We start from the raw sequence: 20003 nt of genomic DNA, 5'->3' as shown, positions 1-20003 counted from the left end.
TATTTTGTATTTTATAGCTGATGGAGATGATTTCATATCATTATTTAAGATAAAATTCTGTAGGTTTTGAAATATTTTCCTCTATATGGATGTTGCCTGGTTGCAAATAAAGCCCTTATATACTTAAACTGGTTAACTGGCTAACTTTATGTCAGTATATTTCTTATGCTCCAGAAAAAAAAAAAAAATATATATATATATATACACACACACATATACCTGTGGTTTATGATAGTTTACTTTGGTATTCAGTTATATTTAGTTCTTTTGATAAAACTGATTAACACTGATTTATCTAATCAATGTATAACAAATATTTAAAGCTATCTGTATCTTAATTATTTTGTCACCTATGGGAATATAAAGAGTTGACATGTTTAGGTACTAACTGTCCATTTAAATATGTAGCAAACTTATAACTTTAAATATTTCTAACATGTTACCAATTAGGCTATTAATATTAATAGTTAAAATCATGAATCACATCCCTAAATTCATGAAGTATATACTGAAGGTTTTTTCCAGTTGAAAAAAGTCATAAACTTATGAATCATAAGCACTATAAATCATAAAGTTATACTGATACCACTAATTTCAATCCACTTTAAACAGAGAAGAGTTTCAGGAATAATTTAGACAACTGATTAAAACACACATCTTAACTACAATTCAGTTTTCAAAAATTTTTTTTTTTTTACAATTCTCTATTCATTTAGAATCAGAACATACTGTCAAATATGTTACTCATTCATCTTAAAATATATTCCTACTTAGGATTTTAAAGTATACAAAAATCTTAACAATCATTAAAACAACAATAAATCATCAGAAAATTGAAATAGCTGCATATTTTTAAAGCTATCAAAAAGTTATGGCAAAAAAATAAAAATTAAAAATAACTAAAAACTAAAATCATATTCTCTTCTTAGCTTCTACTTTTTTTTAATGGTTTGCATTGACCACAATGTCCAATTTACAAGTGAGACTTAAGGACACATGGGAGAAAGCTTGGAGAATGTAAATCTGCAGTCAAGAGCAGAATCAGTCAACTCAACCTGGAAAAAGGCCATTAAAGCAAGTACGAAAGATAATTTAAAATATCTATACTGCTGCTGCTGCTGCTGAGTTGCTTCAGTCATGTCCGACTCTGTGCGACCCCATAGACGGCAGCCCACCAGTCTTCCCCCATCCCTGGGATTCTCCAGGCAAGAACACTGGCGTGGGTTGCCATTTCCAATACATGAGACTGAAAAGTGAAAGTGAAGTCGCTCAGTCATGTCTGACTCTTAGCGACCCCATGGACTGCAACCTACCAGGAACCTCTGTCCATGGGATTTTCCAGACAAGAGTACTGGAGTGGGGTGCCTTGCCTTCTCTGAAAATATCTAGAGAAAAAGATGAATATCATAATGCAAGTTGATATTAACAGAGATTTGGAAAAAAAAATGTTGATTCACTAGAAGTCGTCTGCAATAAAACACAAAGCAAAAGAAAAATTGAGTGTAAACTGAGCTCACTCAACAACATGTAAGGTACTCTCAATTATTGGAACATACATAGATTTAAAGTCCAAAAAAGAGTTAGAAGACGAATTGGGTGAAAAAATGAGGTACAATTAACAGATAATTTTCTAAATTTGATGAAAAAGATCCATCCACCTCTCCAGGAAGCTCAGAAAATGGTAAGAAGAATAAAAAAGTAACCACATCTATATAACTTAAGCCATAATAGGCTAAATCTAACTCCTAAAATAAACTGAGAAAAACTAAAACAATTAGAGATAAAGGACATTGTAAAACAGGGAAACAATTATAAGAATGAAAAATCATTTCTATTAGAAACAATAGAGACTTGATCATAATAGAATATTAGTTTTCTAGCTCAAAAAAGTTTTTCTCTCAATCTAGAATTCTATATCAAGTGAAATAACTTTATATTCTCAATGCAGCTGAATCAAGATATTTTTATATAAATGAAAACTGACAGAATTTATTATCATCAGACATTCTTTACAAGAAATACTAAAGAAGCTTCTTTCACTTGAAGGGTATTGATACCCTTCAGTATCTTTATACTTCTTTAGAACAAAATTGAGTCATTTTTACTTTCACACATATATTCTTTGGGCTTCCTTGATAGGTCAGTTAGTAAAGAATCCACCTACAGTGCAGGAGACCCCAATTTGATTTTGGGGTTGGGAAGATTAACCGGAGAAGGGACAGGCTACCCACTCCAGTATTCTTGGGCTTCCCTCGTGGCTCAGCTGATAAAGAACCCACCTGCAATGCGGGAGACCTGGGTCCGATCCCTGGGTTGGGAAGATCCCCTGGAGAAGGGAGAGGCTACCCACCCCAGTATTCTGGCCTGGTGAATTCCAAGAATTGTACAGTCCATGGGGTCACAAAGAGTCGGACACAACTGAGTGACTTCACTCTCACTTTCATATATTCTTTAAAATGATTCTTGACTGAGCAAGAAGAAAGTAAGGAGTTTATGCTGTTGTGAGGTTCTTGCAATGTTTATGAAGCATTGTGAAAGTGAAGTCGCTCAGTCGTGTCTGACTCTTAGCGACCCCGTGGACTACAGCCCACCAGGCCCTCCGTCCATGGGATTTTCCAGGCAAGAGTACTGGAGTGGGGTGCCATTGCCTTCTCCGTTAACAGCGGCTAGGCATATTATATTTACTTGGAGCTGGTATACTTGGTGACAGCCTTAGTGCCCTCGGACATGGTGTGCTTGGCCAGCAATGAAGCATTAGGTTGGTACCAAAGGAAATGCGGGGAATGCTAAATCACTATAACTAGGCTTAAACACATCTTTATTAATCAAAATAAGAACCATTACAATCAACGCATTTTTGCCAATAAGAGAAATTTGTTTATTCCTGTAGGGTAAAAATCCATGTTTCAGGATTCCACAAACTCTTGGAAAATATTTTCTGCCCCCTGCTGGTTGTGGAAGAATTTTACCTGCAAAAAGTTGTCCAGATGCTTGCAGAAATGGTAGTTGATTGGTGAGAGGGGTCAGATGAATATGGCTGATGAGGCAAAACTTCATAGCTCAATTTCTTCAACTTTAAAGCTTGGTTGTGTGACATGCGGTCAGGCATTGTTAAGGAGATGAATCGGGCCCTTTCTGTTAACCCATGCCAACTGTAGGCATTACAGTTTTCAGTGCATCTCATCAATTTGCTGAGCATACTTCTCAGATGTATTAGTTTCACTAGGATTAAGAAAGCTGTAGTGGATCAGACCAGCAGCAAACAGTGACCATGACTTTTTTTTTTTGGTGCAAATTTGACTTTGGGAAGTGCTTTGGAGCTTCTTTTAGGTGTAACTAGGGAATCCCAAGTGGCTCAAATGCTAAAGAATCTGCCAGTAGTGCAGAGAACTGACTTCAATCCCTGGGTAGGGAAGACTCCCTGAGAAGGGAATGACTCCCTATACCAGTGGTCTTGCCTGGAGAATTCTATGGACAGAGGAGCCTGACAGGCTTTAGTCTATGGGATTGCGAAGAGTAGGACTCAGGTGAACAGCAAACCCTTTCACTCAGTCCAATTGCTGAGCTGGTTGTCATAATATAATTAACTTTTCAACTCCACAATCCAATCAAGAAATTATTCATTGTTATTGAACAGAATAAGAGAAGACAACACTTCGAAGCAAAGATTTTTTTTTTTTTTTTTAAATTTGGGATCCTATCTTCAGAGGGTGACGTGAGTTGAAAAGTTAATTATATTATGACAACCAGCTCAGCAATTGAAGTGAAAGTGTCATGGGAAATAGATGGGGAAACAGTGGAAACAGTGTCAGACTATTTTGGGGGGCTCAAAAATCACTGCAGATGGTGATTGCAGCCATTAAATTAAAAGGCGCTTACTCCCTGGAAGGAAAGTTATGACCAACCTAGATAGTATATTCAAAAGCAGAGACATTACTTTGCCAACAACGGTCCATCTAGTCAAGGCTATGGTTTTTCCAGTGGTCATGTATGGATGTGAGAGTTGGACTGTGAAGAAAGATGAGCGCTGAAGAAATGATGCTTTTGAACTGTGGTGTTGGAGAAGACTCTTGAGAGTCTCTTGGACTGCAAGGAGAGCCAACCAGTCCATTCTAAAGGAGATCAGTCCTGGGTGTTCATTGGAAGGACTGATGCTGATGCTGAAACTCCAGTACTTTGGCCACCTCATGTGAAGAGTTGACTCATTGGAAAAGACTCTGATGCTGGGAGGGATTAAGGACAGGAGGAGAAGGAGACAGAGGATGAGATGGCTGGATGGCATCACTGACTCAATGGACGTGAGTTTGGGTAAACTCCGGGAGTTGATGATAAACAGGGAGGTCTGGTGTGCTGCGATTCATGGGGTCGCAAAGAGTCGGACAAGACTGAGCGACTGAACTGAACTGAATCAAGCTTTTTCACCTTTCCAATTTGCTTCAAATGCCAAGTAACAATAGAATTATCGATGTTGAGTTCTTTGGGAACTTCTCATATAGTTGTAAGAGGATCAGCCTTGATGATGGCTCTCAGTTGGTCACTGTTAACTTCCAATGACCAGCCACGACAGTTCTCATTTTCAAGGATCTCATCTCCTTCACAAAACTTCTTAAACCACCACTGAAGTGTATGTTCAATAGCAGTTCCTGGGCTAAATGCACTATTGATGTTGCAAGTTGTCTCTGCTGCTTTATGATCCATTTTGAACTTGAATTAAAAAAAAAAATCTCTGAAATTTGCTTTTTGTCTGACATAATTTCCATAGTCTAAAATAAATATAAAATAAAAAAAACAAGTAATAAGTCATTAGCAAAAAAGAAAAATAAAGTGAGAGATACACATTAAAATGATGTCTAACATAACCACAGTTATTTAAGCATGTATTTCAGTATCAAACAGCAAAGTTCAACAATGCAAAACCACGATTACTTTTGCACCAACCTAACAGTGAATTTTACTTGACAGTAGACTGTTACTACTTAAAAATTAGTGTGTATTCTCTAGATAGAGTCAGCAAACTTAAATGCAGAGGCCACATCCAACATGTAGGTAGGTTTTGTATGAACCATGAGCTAAAATTCATTTTCACATTTTCCATTGATTGAATTTTCTTAAAGGAAAATGTGATAGTATATGTTGTTGTGGGCAACTGAGATGCTAAATTCCGTTTGACTCTTGTATGATCCTGTGGACTATAGCCCACTGGGCTCCTCTGTTCATGGAATTTTCCAGGCAAAAATCTGGAGTGGGTTGCCATTTCCTTCTCCAGGGTATCTTCCCAACCCAGAGACTGACTCTGTGTCTCCTGCATTGGCAGGTGGATTCTTTACCACTGAGTCACCAGGGAAGCCCTAGAGAATGTATGCATGATTCTTAATACCTAAACTACTTTATAACTGACTATTTGTAGAAAAAGTTCTGACCCCTATTTAAAAGCAACCACTTAAAAAAAATTCACATATACATGCAAGAAAAAAGAGCCAGTTAAAATATAAATGAATGAGATAAAATAAAAGACACTAAATAAATAAATACATAAACCAAAAAGACTAAATGGAGCAAATTGAAAGCAAATATAATTGAGTAGAACAGTAGAATTAAACCTGAATATAATTTTTTAACAATAAAAAAATTTTAGAAACTGGATGTATGCTTGGTCTCTCAGTCGTGTCCAACTCTGCGACTCCATAGACTCTAGCCTGCCAGGCTCCTCTGTCCATGGGATTCTCCAGGAAAAAATACAAAAGTTGGTTGCCATTTCCTTGTCCAGGGGATCGTCCCAACCCATGGATCAAACCCAGGTCTCCCACATTGCAAGACAATTCTGTACCATCTGAACCACCAGGGAAGCTCAAGAATACTGGAGTGGGTATCCTATCCCTTCTCCAGGGGATCTTCTCGACTCAGGAATTGAATTAGGGTTTCTTGCATTACAGGCAGATTCTTTATCAGCTGAGCTATCAGGGAAGCCCCAAGGAACTGGGGATAAAATGGGCTAATTCTTGAGAAATGTAAACCTTAATGAAGAAAAAAAGAGTATATAAAAAAAGTTTGTAGCTAATTTAATCATTGAAATTGGACTAATATGTCACTTTTTTCCAAAATAGGCCAACAAGGATTTTATTCAAGTAAGCTCTGGAACATTTTAAAAGAAAAGTTATTTACTTTCTTTCATAAGTTGCTATACATAATTTAGAAGATTTTAAGCTGCCAATTCATTTTATAAGGCTAGTATAATCTTTATTCAAGAGTCAAATAGGGAAAAAAAGAAAAGAAAATAGCAGGTTCATTTTTCATGACTTTAAATAGAAAAATCCTAATGATAATTTTGATTCAGAAAAAAAGACATTTTATGAATTTTAGCATCTACATATTATAAATCTTTTTGGCAAAGCTAAAAATTAAAGGTGTTTTCCTTACTTGGTAAAGCTCATACAACAAAAATTTAGCAAGCATTCTACAGAAAGAGTCTAGATGTGACTTGTTTAAGATAGAAAGTAACCCAAATTTTCTCTCCCAACATGGCTACAGTTCAACACAACATTGAGGTCCTATATGAACCTGAAAGAAAGGCATAGTGAAAGGAGTTATGGAGAATGGATAGGAAGTGGTCAAAACAAGATTCTTAGCAGATGACTTAATCATCTGCCTAGGAGACAAAGCAGTTAAATCAGAAAGACTATTAAAATACAGTATTATAAAGTAAAATAATAATAATAATTAAAAAATTAAAAAACAATAAAAAATACTTCAGTAAATATGCCAGATAAGAGATAGATCCATGAAAGTTTCAACTAATGAATCCTACATCAACAAAAATCACCAAAAAAATAACTTTTTAAAGTTATTATTCATAATACTAACAAAACTCTAAATTATGTAAGAATCAAAAAAGAACACAAAAGATAATTTTAGAAAAAAAATTTGAATAAAAAGCAGACAAGATATTCTGAATACATGGAGAGATATTTTATACTTTTGTATTGGATGACTTCAATAATAAATATATGAACTATCCCCAATTAAATCAGAAATTCAATGAATTTTAATTAAAATTCCATTTAATTTATTTGAAGAGCTTGCATTAAATTTCATATGAAGAATACAACTCCACTAATAGTTAAATGAAAGTAAAAATAAAAAGGGAGGATTTGTTTCACTGCTTATAAAGACTATTTAGAATCATAGCTTTTTTCTAAAATGTATTGTATTAGCACAAGGACAAGAAAATAAGGGGAAAAAAAGTCAGCAACAGATCACAATACATTCAGGACTCGAATTTGAAATATAGTTGGTACCATTAGTTCACTGGGACAAATGAAATTCTTTAGTAGTTTCATGGAACATGGACAAGTATGTAGAGAAAAATAAAATTGGAATCCTATCCAAAAGGATGAATGACTTAAATTTGAAATAAAAAAATATAGAAGAAAATGTAAGACAATACTCTGTGACCAAAGGTTGGAGCAGAATTTTCTAAATCAGTTTTTTAAAGTACACTTCATAAGGCAATAAATAGATAGATGCATACATATGTATATATACATAATGGATGGATGATAGGCAGATGGATGGATGGATAGACAGATAGTGTCCTTCATTGCATTCTTGTTTGACACATTCATGGCCTAAATAAGATCCTGTGACTCTTTCAGGCTTGTTCTGAGCTCAGTCTCTGACTATTTTGCTGCCATGTTTACAAGTGATGTTTGTGAAGCCAAGCAAGAGGAGATCAAGATGGAAGGCATAGACCCCAATGCTCTCTGGGACCTTGTCCAGTTTGCATATACAGGTACAGTAAATGGATTATAATTTTATGTTAATATCTTGTGAATTTTAGAATTTTAATATATGTTTTAAAGCTAAAAAAGAAAAACTGCTTAGCTTGTATCAGTCTTCTTTTTTCAGTTGAGACACTAACAGAGAAAAATCAAACCACATTTTCCTTTGTCAACGAAATGACCAATGTTAATTATATATAAATGTTCTACTCTCTCCCACAAATAATTTATAATGATTTTTTTAAAAACTGGTTTATAATAATAGTCAATGGAATGAGTTTGGAAGGCAGAAAAGAGATTATTAATTATTAAATATGAGTTTGTTTATGTCCTAACTTAGAGCATTAGGAAGAAAAGCTATAATTTTCTTTCTTTTAGGAAATGATGGGTTCAAATAATTATTTTATCCTTGTAACATGTTTATTTCAGTATTAAAACCTTCACAGACAATTTAATGTGAACTTGACAAACAGCTTAAAAAGGAAAATGAAGACACTTAGAATTGTGAAAATGGCTAATTTTTAAAGCATTTTTTCTTTTTTCTGATCTATTATGTTCTTTTGTTGGCCTTTGCACCATATTATATTTAGCACAAATAATTTTGCTAATTTAGCAAATAACTGTTAAATGCTACTCAATGTACAAGTATTAGCTGTGCCTCTGGAGAATAAACTAATGAATAAACCATGTCTTTGCCCTCCAGAAGCTCACAGTCCACGTGGAGGTAAAAAGTTAGACAAGGGATAAATATGATAGAATTCCAAATGTTAAGAGGAAATTAGAGGGCATAAACCTGCTATTTAGAGCATTATTATGACTCACATTTGTTTAAAGCATTTTAATAACTTTCAAGGTTAGTAAGAGAAGGGGATGCATTATACTAAAATCTTGTGATAGAAGCAAAGGCAAATAGTATGGATTGGTGTAATATTTTTAGAAGTGACAGGTAGTTCGTTTTGCCCTAACTCTTGATCATAGTGTGAAATGAAGAAAGAAAGAGAAGTTAGAGCCTGATTACCAAAGCAGCAAGGCCCTAATTAAAGGAGCTGTGTTTTTGCAGTACTTCTGGTTACAGGGAAATGAGAGATGGCATTGTGAAGATCAGACTTTCCTGGTGGCTCAGTGGCAAAGAATTCACCAGCAAATACAAACTTGATCTCTGGGTCAGGAAAATCCCCAGAGAAGGAAATGGCAACCCACTCCAGTATTCTTACCTGGGAAATCCTATGGACAGAAGAGCCTGGCAGGCTACAATCCATGGTGCTGCAAAAGAGTCACACACAATTTAGTGAATAAACCACTATGTTGTGAAGATTAGCCACTAGAACCAGACACTATAGAAGTAGTAGGAATCTGTTCTCTTGGAGAATTTAGCTTCTCACAAAGAGAAGTTTACTATTAATGTTATACTTACTCAGTAAAATAAACCTCTTTGGGGGAAAAAAAAAATACACATGTTCTGGGTACTTGAATCTCAAGGCAGCAATGTGATGGAAAGACTTATACATTTTCCAGCCTCAGTAACTTTTAAATTACATTTTGTCAAAGCAAATATTGCAGTGGACAAAGTTAATCAGGTAAGCACAAGGCTGTTGCAACAGGGGAGTGAGATCAGAATTCAGTCTTAATTTTGCTGAAACAAAGGGTTAGGGGAGTATTTTTAAGTTCTGGGGTAAAAGAGAGCACAGGCCATTGCTTGTTGGCTTTACCTAGAAGAAAAGTAAACTGTCTCCTCTTTGTGACAGAAGGCAGTTTCACAACTTGAAGCAAGGTGCCCACTCAAATTCTGCTCTTTCCATTCCACAAAAATAGAGATAGATGAGTGCTATTTCCCTTGATGTTGGATTTTCAAAGAGATGGCTTTCAGGTCCTTGAGAAAAATCTTCCTGTTGTATAACTGGAAAGAAGCCAGTTTTTTCTTTTTAATAATTTTCATCTTAAAGAAGTAGAGGAAGATTTATAAGTTTTCTAAAGCAAATGCTCCAAGAAAAGCGAGATCAAAGGCTTCGAGTCAAGAAGTAGGCTGTTTAAATTTTAGTGAAGCTGAGGGGGCTTTAAGACCATCTTGTTTGATTTCAAATTGCAAGCAGCTTGATATAATGATATAAAAGATTGCTGACTTTCCAAGCAAGAGACAAATAACATAATCACACTACTGTTTCCTAGAAAGGGAAGAATCATTTTAGGAATCCTTCTACAAACATAAAGACATAGATCCAACACTTACAGCCTCTATGGCTTCTTGGCAGCCTTGCATTCCTCGAGCGAAAAACTAGGTCAAAAGACACTTATCATTGTGCAACAGAAAGTTGGAAGGTGTTTCAAAGCTTCCTGCTGAATATAATGACCCAGATTTGGCTCTGCTTTGTAGAGGGCAGACCAGATACAAAGCTGCCTTTTGGTTACCTCTGCCACTCTGGCCTTTGCTCATATTAATATATCCATACCTACCTCAAGGTTGATAAATTTCCAGTTGTTATAGAAATGTGCTAGATGAGCTAATAATTTGCATCATAATATTGCACAATATTGGGGGTTAGTCATAATAGAAAGTGTGTACCTTTTTTAAAATATATACACAATGTAGGAAATGATAACAATAGTAGAGATCAAGTAAACAATGATACAGAAAAGAAAGACTAAGAGGTATCTCTGTATCTAAGAAATAAGAGGTGTCTATTTAGCTAGCCAACTAGCTGATCTCTAAGGTTTTCCTTTGTAGAAGGCTAAAAATAAACACATCTCAGAAAAGGAGAAAGAATGAATGAGCAGTGAGATTCTTAAAGGGTCATCCAATGATAATATTTTCTTGAATTCTGAAGTTTGGGTAGCCTCAGAGAAACTAAGGAGGTTCAACTGTCTCAAGAAGTCACAGTTAATTATTAGCTGTCTAGTTCTGCATCCAGTAGAGATGGGTAAGTGTACTTTAAAATGATTTAAACAATTTCCTTGAGTCTGGAGAGTCTTTTAGGTTTGAAAGAACCGTGTGTAGCTATTTTTATAATCTCATTAAACATTTAAGAGTGAATAGGTAAACTTCCTTGGAAGAATTAACTGAGATAAGCTTCAACAATTATAGAGTTCAATAATTTTTGACTTGAACAAAGAGGAAGCATTCTTTAAAGAATTCATGTGGTAAAGTTTGTAAGAAGTATAAGACATTCTCTCTATTTACCTTTTTTTTTTTCTACTCCATCAAATTAGAATGAGAAGAAATGGGATCAGGAGTGTGGTAGCATTTCATTAAGAACCAAAGCAAATATTTAGAAATTTTTATTTTTTCCCTAGTGATTAGAAATAGTGACCTGGATAAATAAATAAATGAGTGATGAATAATAGCTCAAATGAAATTAGAATTTCTTCTAAAGGAAAAATATATAATAATATAAAAGTTAATATTAGCAATATGTAAGATAGAATAAAAAAGCCAATAAGGTATTTGTGTTGACAACATTAAAGAAAATGTTCTTGAAAATATGAAGGGTAAAGATATAACTTATAAAAATAACAACTAATTATTACAGTATTAAAACTAGCTACTTAAAATAAAAGTCACTATAAGGTCAATTTTTTTTTTTTACATCTATAATAGTTCAGTAATAAAAAGAAAATGAAGTTTATACCAGTGTTAGAAATAATTGTATATCTAGCAAGAGAGTTCCTATTGCCTTTCTAAATTCTTGATTAACTTTGATTTATTCTTTTTAAAACTTTCTATTGAATTTTATTTATTTTTTTAAATTAGGAAATATGAGTGTGATCTTAGTCATTTACACAGAACAAAAGCCTATTTAGTAACTGTGTATGTTATAAATGTTCTTTAAGCAGTGTCTTAAATTTAAAGTTTGAATATTTAATTAAATCCAGAGAGTATGTAATTCTGCAAGCTAATGATATAAAAGTTTTTCAAAATCAAAAAATAACTTGGTTAAAAATATTTGAGCACTTGTTGTCTGAAGATGGTCACACTAGGGACTACAAAATGAAACATAAGTTGAAACACTAAAATGACGTAAACCTTTAAATAAGTTTAGTAATTGATAAATTTATTGGAGTGAAGCAGCTCTTTGCTTTTCTTCTTGAAACTGGTAAGATCTATGTATCACCATCCACTTACTGGCATTCTCAGTTGTATAGCATGAAATGACCTTAAAAAAAATAATTTTTTTATGTTGTTCTGATTTTATTTATTTATTACTTTACAATATTGTATTGGTTTTGCCATACATCAGCATGCATCTGCCATGGGTGTACATGTGTTCCCTATCCTGAAACCCTCTCCCATCTCCCTCCCCATACCAGCCCTCTGGGTCATCCCAGTGCACCAGTCCCAAGCTTCCTGTATCATGCATTGAACCTGGACTGGCGATTCATTTCTTATATGATATTATACATGTTTTAATGCCATTCTCCCAAATCATCCCCCCCTCCTCTCTCCCACAGAGTCCAAAAGACTGTTCTATACATCTGTGTCTCTTTTGCTGTCTCGCATACAGGGTTGCTGTTACCATCTTTCTAAATTCCATATATATGCGTTAGTATACTGTATTGGTGTTTTTCTTTCTGGCTTACTTCACTGTGTATAAGAGGCTCCAGTTTCATCCACCTCATTAGAACTGATTCAAATGTATTCTTTTTAATAGCTGAGTAATACTCCATTGTGTATATATACCACAGCTTTCTTCTCCATTCTTCTGCTATCCTTTCAAAGAACCAGCTTTTGGTTTTGTTGATTTTCTCTATGGTCTCCTTTGTTTCTTTTGCATTTATTTCTGCCCTAATTTTTAAGATTTCTTTCCTTCTACTAACCCTGGGTTTCTTCACTTCTTCCTTTTCTAGTTGCTTTAGGGGTAGAGTTAGGTTATTTATTTGACTTTTTACTTGTTTCCTGAGGTACCCCTGTATTGCTATGAACTTTCCCCTTAGCATTGCTTTTACAGTGTCCCATAGGTTTTGGGTTGTTGTGTTTTCATTTTCATTCATTTCTATGCATATTTTGATTTATTTTTTGATTTCTTCTGTGATTTGTTGGTTATTCACAGTGTGTTGTTCAGCCTTCATATGTTAAAATTTTTAATAGCTTTTCTCCTGTAACTGAGATCTAATCTTACTGCATTGTGGTCAGAAAATATGCTTGGAATGATTTCAATTTTCTTGAATTTACCAAGGCTAGATTTATGGCCCAGGATGTGATCTATCCTGGACAAGGTTCCATGTGCGCTTGAGAAAAAGGTGAAATTCATTGTTTTGGGGTGAAATGTCCTATAGATATCAATTATGTCTAACTGGTCTATTGTATAATTTAAAGTTTGTGTTTCTTTGTTAATTTTCTGTTTGGTTGATCTATAATCCCTTATGATTATACAGTGGAAGTGAGAAATAGATTTAAGGGCCTAGATCTGATAGATAGAGTGCCTGATGAACTATGGAATGAGGTTCATGACATTGTACAGGAGACAGGGATCAAGACCATTCCCATAAAAAAGAAATGCAAAAAATCAAAATGGCTGTCTGGGGAGGCCTTACAAATAGCTGTGAAAAGAAGAGAAGTGAAAAGCAAAGGAGAAAAGGAAAGATATAAGCATCTGAATGCAGAGTTCCAAAGAATAGCAAAGAGAAATAAGAAAGCCTTCCTCAGGAATCAATGCAAAGAAATAGAAGAAAACAACAGAATGGGAAAGACTAGAGATCTCTTCAAGATAATCAGAGATACCAAAGCAACATTTTATGCAAAGATGGGCTCAATAAAGGACAGAAATGGTAGGGACCTAACAGAAGCAGGAAATATTAAGAAGAGGTGGCAAGAATACACAGAAGAACTGTACAAAAAAAGAGCTTCACGACCAAGATAATCATGATGATGTGATCACTCACCTAGAGCCAGATATCCTGGAATGTGAAGTCAAGTGGGCCTTAGAAAGCATCACTATGAACAAAGCTAGTGGAGGTGATGGAATTCCAGTTGAGCTATTCCAAATCCTGAAAGATGATGCTAAGAAAGAGCTGCACTCAATATGCCAGCAAATTTGGAAAACTCAGCAGTGGCCACAGGACTGGAAAAGGTCAGTTTTCATTCCAATTCCAAAGAAAGGCAATGCCAAAGAGTGCCCAAACTAGCACACAATGCACTCATCTCACACGCTAGTAAAGTAATGCTCAATATACTCCTAGCCAGGTTCAGTAATACATGACTTCCAGATGTTCAAGCTGGTTTTAGGAAAGGCAGAGGAACCAGAGATCAAATTGCCAACATCCTCTGGATCATGGAAAAAGCAAAAGAGTTCCAGAAAAACATATATTTCTGCTTTATTGACTATGCCAAAGCCTTTGACTGTGTGGATCACAATAAACTGTGGAAAATTCTGAAAGAGATGGGAATACCAGATCACTTGACCTGCCTCTTGAGAAATCTGCATGCAGGTCAGGAAGCAACAGTTAGAACTGGACATGGAACAACAGACTGGATCCAAATAGGAAAAGAAGTATGTCAAGGCTGTATATTGTCACCCTGCTTATTTACCTTATATGCAGAGTATACCCTGAGAAATGCTGGGCTGGAGGAAGCACAAGCTGGAGTCAAGATTTCCAAAAGAAATAGCAATAATCTCAGATATGCAGATGACACCACCCTTATGGCAGAAATTGAGAAGGAACTAAAAAGCCTCTTGATGAAGGTGAAAGAGGAGAGTGAAAAAGTTGGCTTAAAGCTCAACATTCAGAAAACGAAGATGAGGATAGCTGGTCCAATCACTTCATGGGAAATCGATGGGGAAACAGTGGAAACAGTGTCAGACTTTATTTTGAGGGGCTCCAAAATCACTGCAGATGGTGATTGCAGCCATGAAATTAAAAGACACTTACTCCTCGGAAGAAAAGTTATGACCAACATAGATAGTATATTGAAAAGCAGAGATATTACTTTGCCAACAAAGGTTCATCTAGTCAAGGCTATGGTTTTTCCAGTGGTTGTGTATGGATGTGAGAGTTGGACTGTGAAGAAAGCTGAGCACTGAAGAATTGATGCTTTTGAACTGTGGTGCTGGAGAAGACTCTTGAGAGTTCCTTGGACTGCAAGGAGATCCAACCAGTCCATCGTAGAGGAGAACAGTCCTGGGTGTTCATGGGAAGGACAGATGCCAAAGCTGAAACTCCAGTACTTTGGCCACCTCACGCGAAGAGTTGACTCATTGGAAAAGACCCTGATGCTGGGAGGGATTGGGGGGAGGAGGAGAAGGGGACGACATAGGATGAGATGGCTGGAGGGCATCACCGACTCTATGGACATGAGTTTGAGTGAACTCCAGGAGTTGATGATGTACAGGGAGTCCTGGCGTGCTGTGATTCATTTGGTCTCAAAGAGTCGGACACAACTGAGTGACTTCACTTTCACTTTTCTTTTTCATGCATTGGAGAAGGAAATTGCAACCCACTCCAATGTTCTTACCTGGAGAATCCCAGGGACGGGGGAGCCTGGTGGGCTGCTGTCTATGAGGTCGCATAGAGTTGGACATGACTGAAGCAACATAGCAGCAGCACCAGCAGTGTTACTGAACACTATGTCTGACTAATATGAGAGGGAATGATGTTTATATATACTTATGTAATTTCCAGGTAGTGTGAAAAATGTGAACTTCCATTGTCCTAGCATCAACTGTCATAAAATAACAATTTTTTTTTTTTTGAGGAATGTTATTGACATGTACACACTGCCATATTTAAAACGGATACACAACAAAGACTTAGTTTATAGCACAGGGAACTCTACTCAGTATTATATAGCAAGCTAAACGGGAAAATAATTTGAAAAAGAATAGATACATCTGTATGTATAACTGAATGACTTAGCTGTATACCTGAAACTAATACATGTTCTAATAAGTATATATATGCTTTATAAGCATGTAGATTACATACTTTAGAAAGCATGTAGATACCACCCCAATGGGGAACAGTGATTGTTTATTTAGCACAAATTAAAATATCCTAAGGCTTGGACAGGATAGGCTAAGGCTTCGACAGGATAGGCTAAGGCTTCACTTTCAGAATTTTGCAATTTTAGGTATAACTTTGTTTTATTTTTGTATTTAATTAAGAATTATTATTAAAAATACTGCAGAAGTTTAATATTTATTATTTTAGGATGTTTCACACACATCTTAGTTATGTCTCATGATATTCAAGTTTATTTTGATATTGGGAAAGCTGTAACACCAATTTCATATGTTTCTAAATAATACATATCTTTGAAAATACTCCTTTAGTTGAATTTTGACTATGGCTCAATACCTTGTATTTCTAATTTGAAACAGCTGATACTCTTTGTAGACTGTATCTAAAAACAACTAAATGCAATTAAAAACAATAAAGGAAAAAAAAAACAAGGAAACAAAACAACTGCAACTTTACTGCATCCTTCTTCAAATTTCTATAAATTACCATTGTTTATGGTTCACCATCTTTATGAGGAGTTACTTTTTTTTCATGCTTGAGAAAATAAATTTATAATGAGAACCCTAAGCACTTTAATTTTAAATGCTTTGTCTTGTTCAGGTAAAAGATGGTAAAGACTTCCCATAAGAAAAGCAAGTTTCAGCCATAAAGTAGATTGCCTGCTCAAGATATCCGAAAGAAGCACCTTATCTCTGACCCTTTAGATTGTGTGCTTAAACTCTCTTCTCAGGCACCTTGTTGCTACCTCTGAACTCCCTTTACATTCCTCAACCAGAGAAAACACTATCCAGATGGTGTTCATGTGAATCTTATGTCTGATGCATGTTCCAACTCCATCTTTTCTTCTTTGGAGAAATGTTAATGCAGAATAGAAAAAAAAAAATTTTGCTAAAGAAAATCTAGATTAGTAATGGAAATGTAGTCCTGTGAGAAGAATTATAAAAAATCACTTTGTGCATGTATGTCAAGTTACTTCAGTTGTGTCCAGCTCTCTGCAACCTGATGGACTGTAGCCCACCAGACTCATCTGTCCATGGGATACTCCAAAAGATCACTTTACATTTACTTAATATGTATCATTTTTTATTTTTTATGCATTTATGTCCACGAAGAGTAGCAATACTTTGAAATATATGTCATTAATAATTATAAGTTTTTCTGGGCAATGTAGTCTATAATAAATGGACATTTTTTATACAATATGATTTTTTGAATTTTGGGGCAGATTCTTTTATTTATCAAATTAAACATATTTAAACCTGAGTACAAACATTGCTTTTTATACTTATTTAATTTAAATTTTCTATTTCACAAAAGGACTTCAAGCTAAAATAGTTAAATAAGACCATCTGTATATCTTCTTTGGAGAAATGTCTGCTTAAATCTTCTGTGCATTTTTTGATTAGGTTCATTTTTTCATATTGAGCTGCATGGGTTGTATGAATATTTTAGATATTAACTCCTTGCTCATTGCTTTGTTTGCTTTTTTTTTTTTTTTTGAGTGTTTGTTTTTCCCCCCCATTGAAGGTTGTTCTGTTTTGCTTATGCTTTTCTTTGCTGTGGGAAAACTTTTACATTTCCTTAGATCACATCAAAAAAAGGTATTTCTGTGATTTATGTCAAAGAATGTTCTGCCTATTTTCCTCTAAGAATTTTATAGTGGTTGGCCTTATATTTATGTCTTTAATTCATTTTGAGTTTATTTTTGTGTATGGTGCTAGGGAGTGTTCTAATTTCACTTGTAAGTATGTCAGTGCCCAAATTTCCCAGCTCCACTTATTAAAGAGCCTTGTCTTATCTCCATTGTATGTTTTTGTTTCCTTTGTCATAGATTAGGTGGCCATAGATGTGTGGGATAATCTTTGGACTTTCTATCCTGTTCCATTGGTCAATAGATCTGTTTTTGTTCCAGTGCCATGCTGCTTTGATTACTGTAGCATTGCAGTGTAGTCTGAAGTCAGGGAACCTGATTCCTCCAGCTCCATTTTTCTTTCTCAATATTGCCTTATCTAATCAGACTCTTCTGTATTTTCATACAAATTGCACAACTCTTTGCCCTAATTCTGTGAAAAATGCCATTGGTGATGTGATAGAGATTGTACTGAGTCTGTAGATTGCCTTGGGTAGTATAGTCACTTTAAAAAAAAAAAGACATTTGCTGTTCAGTCTCTAAGCTGTGTCTGACTCTTTGTGGCCCCATGGACTGTAGCATGTCGGGTTCTCTGTCATCCCACTCTCTCCTGGAGTTTGCTCAAATTCATGCACATTATGTCAATGATGTCATCCAACTATGTCAACCTCTATTGCCCTCTTCCCCTCCTGCCTTCAGTCTTTCCCAGCATCATGGTCTTTTCAAATGGGTTAGCATCAGGTGACCAAAGTATCAGAGCTTCAGCTTCAGCATCAGACATTACAATGAATATTCCATGTTGATTTCCTTTAGGATTGACTGGTTTGATCTCCTTGCTGTCCAAGGGACTCTCAAGAGTCTTCTCCAACACCACAGTTCAAAAGCATTAACTCTTGGTGCTCAGCCTCCTTTATGGTACAACTTTCACATTTATACATGACGACTGGAAAAGCCATAGCTTTGACTGTACAGACCTTTGTCAGCAAAGCAATGTCTCTGCTTTTTAATATTCTATCTAGGTTTGCTATAGCTTTTCTTCAAAGGAGAGAGCATCTTTGAATTTCATAGCTTCAGTCACTATCCACAGTGATTTTGGAGCACAAGAAAATAAAGTCAGTCACTGTTTCCATTGTTTCCCCATCTGTTTACCATGAAGTAATGGGACCAGACACTATGATCTTAGTTTTTTGAATGTTGAGTTTTAGGCCAGCTTTTTCACCCTCCTCTTTCACCTTCATCAAAAGGCTCTTGAATTCACTTTCTACCATTAAGGTGGTATCATCTGCATTTCTGAGATTAAGAAGACATACTAATTTCAAAAAAGCACATGAAAAGATACTCAGCATCAATAATTATTAGAGACATGCAAACCAAAACTATAGTGAAATATCACCTAACACTGGTCAGAATGATCATCATCAAAAAAAATTTGCAAACAATAAATGCTAGAGAAGGTGTGGAGAAAAGGGAAACCTATTACACTGTTGGTGGGAATGAAAATCAACACAGTCACTATGGAGAATAGTATTTACAATGGCCAGGACATGGAAGCAATGTAAATGTCCATCAACAAAGGAATGAATAAAGAATACATGGTATATATATTCAATATAATATTACTCAGCCATAAAAATTTTAAAAAAATGGGATGATTCTGTTTGCACCAACATGGAGGGATCTAGAGATTGTCATACTGAGTATAGTAAGTCAGAAGAGAAAGACAGATATCATCTATCACTTATATATGGAATCTAAAAAATGGTACAAATGAACTTATTTATAATACAAAATAGAAGTGGGTTCATAGATGTAGAAAAATCTATGGTTACATGGAATAAGCGATGGGAGAGAAATATATTGAAGATTGGGATGGACATATACTCACTACTATATATAAAATAAATAATTAATAAGAATCTCCTATGTAGCACAAGGAACTCTACTCAGTACTCTATAAATGACCTATATAAGAAGAGGATCTCTAAAAAAGAGTGGATATATGTATACGTATAACATTCACTGTGCTCTAGACCTGAAATTAACAGACTATTTTAAATCAACTTTACTCCAATAATATATATATATATATATATATATATATATATATATATGAAGAAATTGACATGTTAGTAATATATACATGGATGTTCTAGGTAGCATTCTGGGAAAGGATTTCATGCTTACTTGAGAATCAGTTGTGTACTCACTAATACTTGATAGCTATTACACTTCTCATTCATTGGGATAAAAAATTACTGATTGTAAATATAGATCCTTAGATGTGATGATCTCAATGAAAATATGAATGCAAATAGTCAGAAAATGAAGATAGTAATCTCTGAAACTTATCTATACTGAAGACAAAAAGGAAATTAGACAATAACATATTAAGCATATTTTGAGAGCCACTATAGCACTCCAAAGAAAATTATCTGTTAAATAAACAAACAAAAACAATCTGACAATTCAGAAGCCCCAGTGTACAGAGTGCATAGGATGGCCTCTTGCACAGATAGGATAGTTAACTCCCAATATAGGCAGATGGTCAGAGAACAAAATGTCAAAACTGCAGACTTTTTAAATCCCAGTACACAACCATCCAAGTTAGTACCTAAAATATATACTCACCCAGGATGGAGCAACTT

The 20003-nt window shown here is 35.1% G+C and overlaps 1 protein-coding gene across 1 annotated transcript in view; it reads left to right on the top strand.

Moving 5' to 3' along the window:
* Window positions 1-20003, top strand: part of KLHL1 (kelch like family member 1) — a 526330-nt gene that overhangs the window by 217417 nt on the left and 288910 nt on the right. Inside the window, exon 3 of the mRNA NM_001193055.2 lies at window positions 7653-7789. Coding sequence (NP_001179984.2) covers window positions 7653-7789 — 137 coding nt within the window. The remainder of the gene's footprint in view (window positions 1-7652; window positions 7790-20003) is intronic.

The sequence above is a fragment of the Bos taurus genome, chromosome 12, assembly GCF_002263795.3.
Source record: "Bos taurus isolate L1 Dominette 01449 registration number 42190680 breed Hereford chromosome 12, ARS-UCD2.0, whole genome shotgun sequence".
Taxonomy (NCBI): domain Eukaryota; kingdom Metazoa; phylum Chordata; class Mammalia; order Artiodactyla; family Bovidae; genus Bos; species Bos taurus.
The sequence above is the reverse complement of the archived record's forward strand: the minus strand, read 5'-3'. Positions and strand labels throughout refer to the sequence as shown.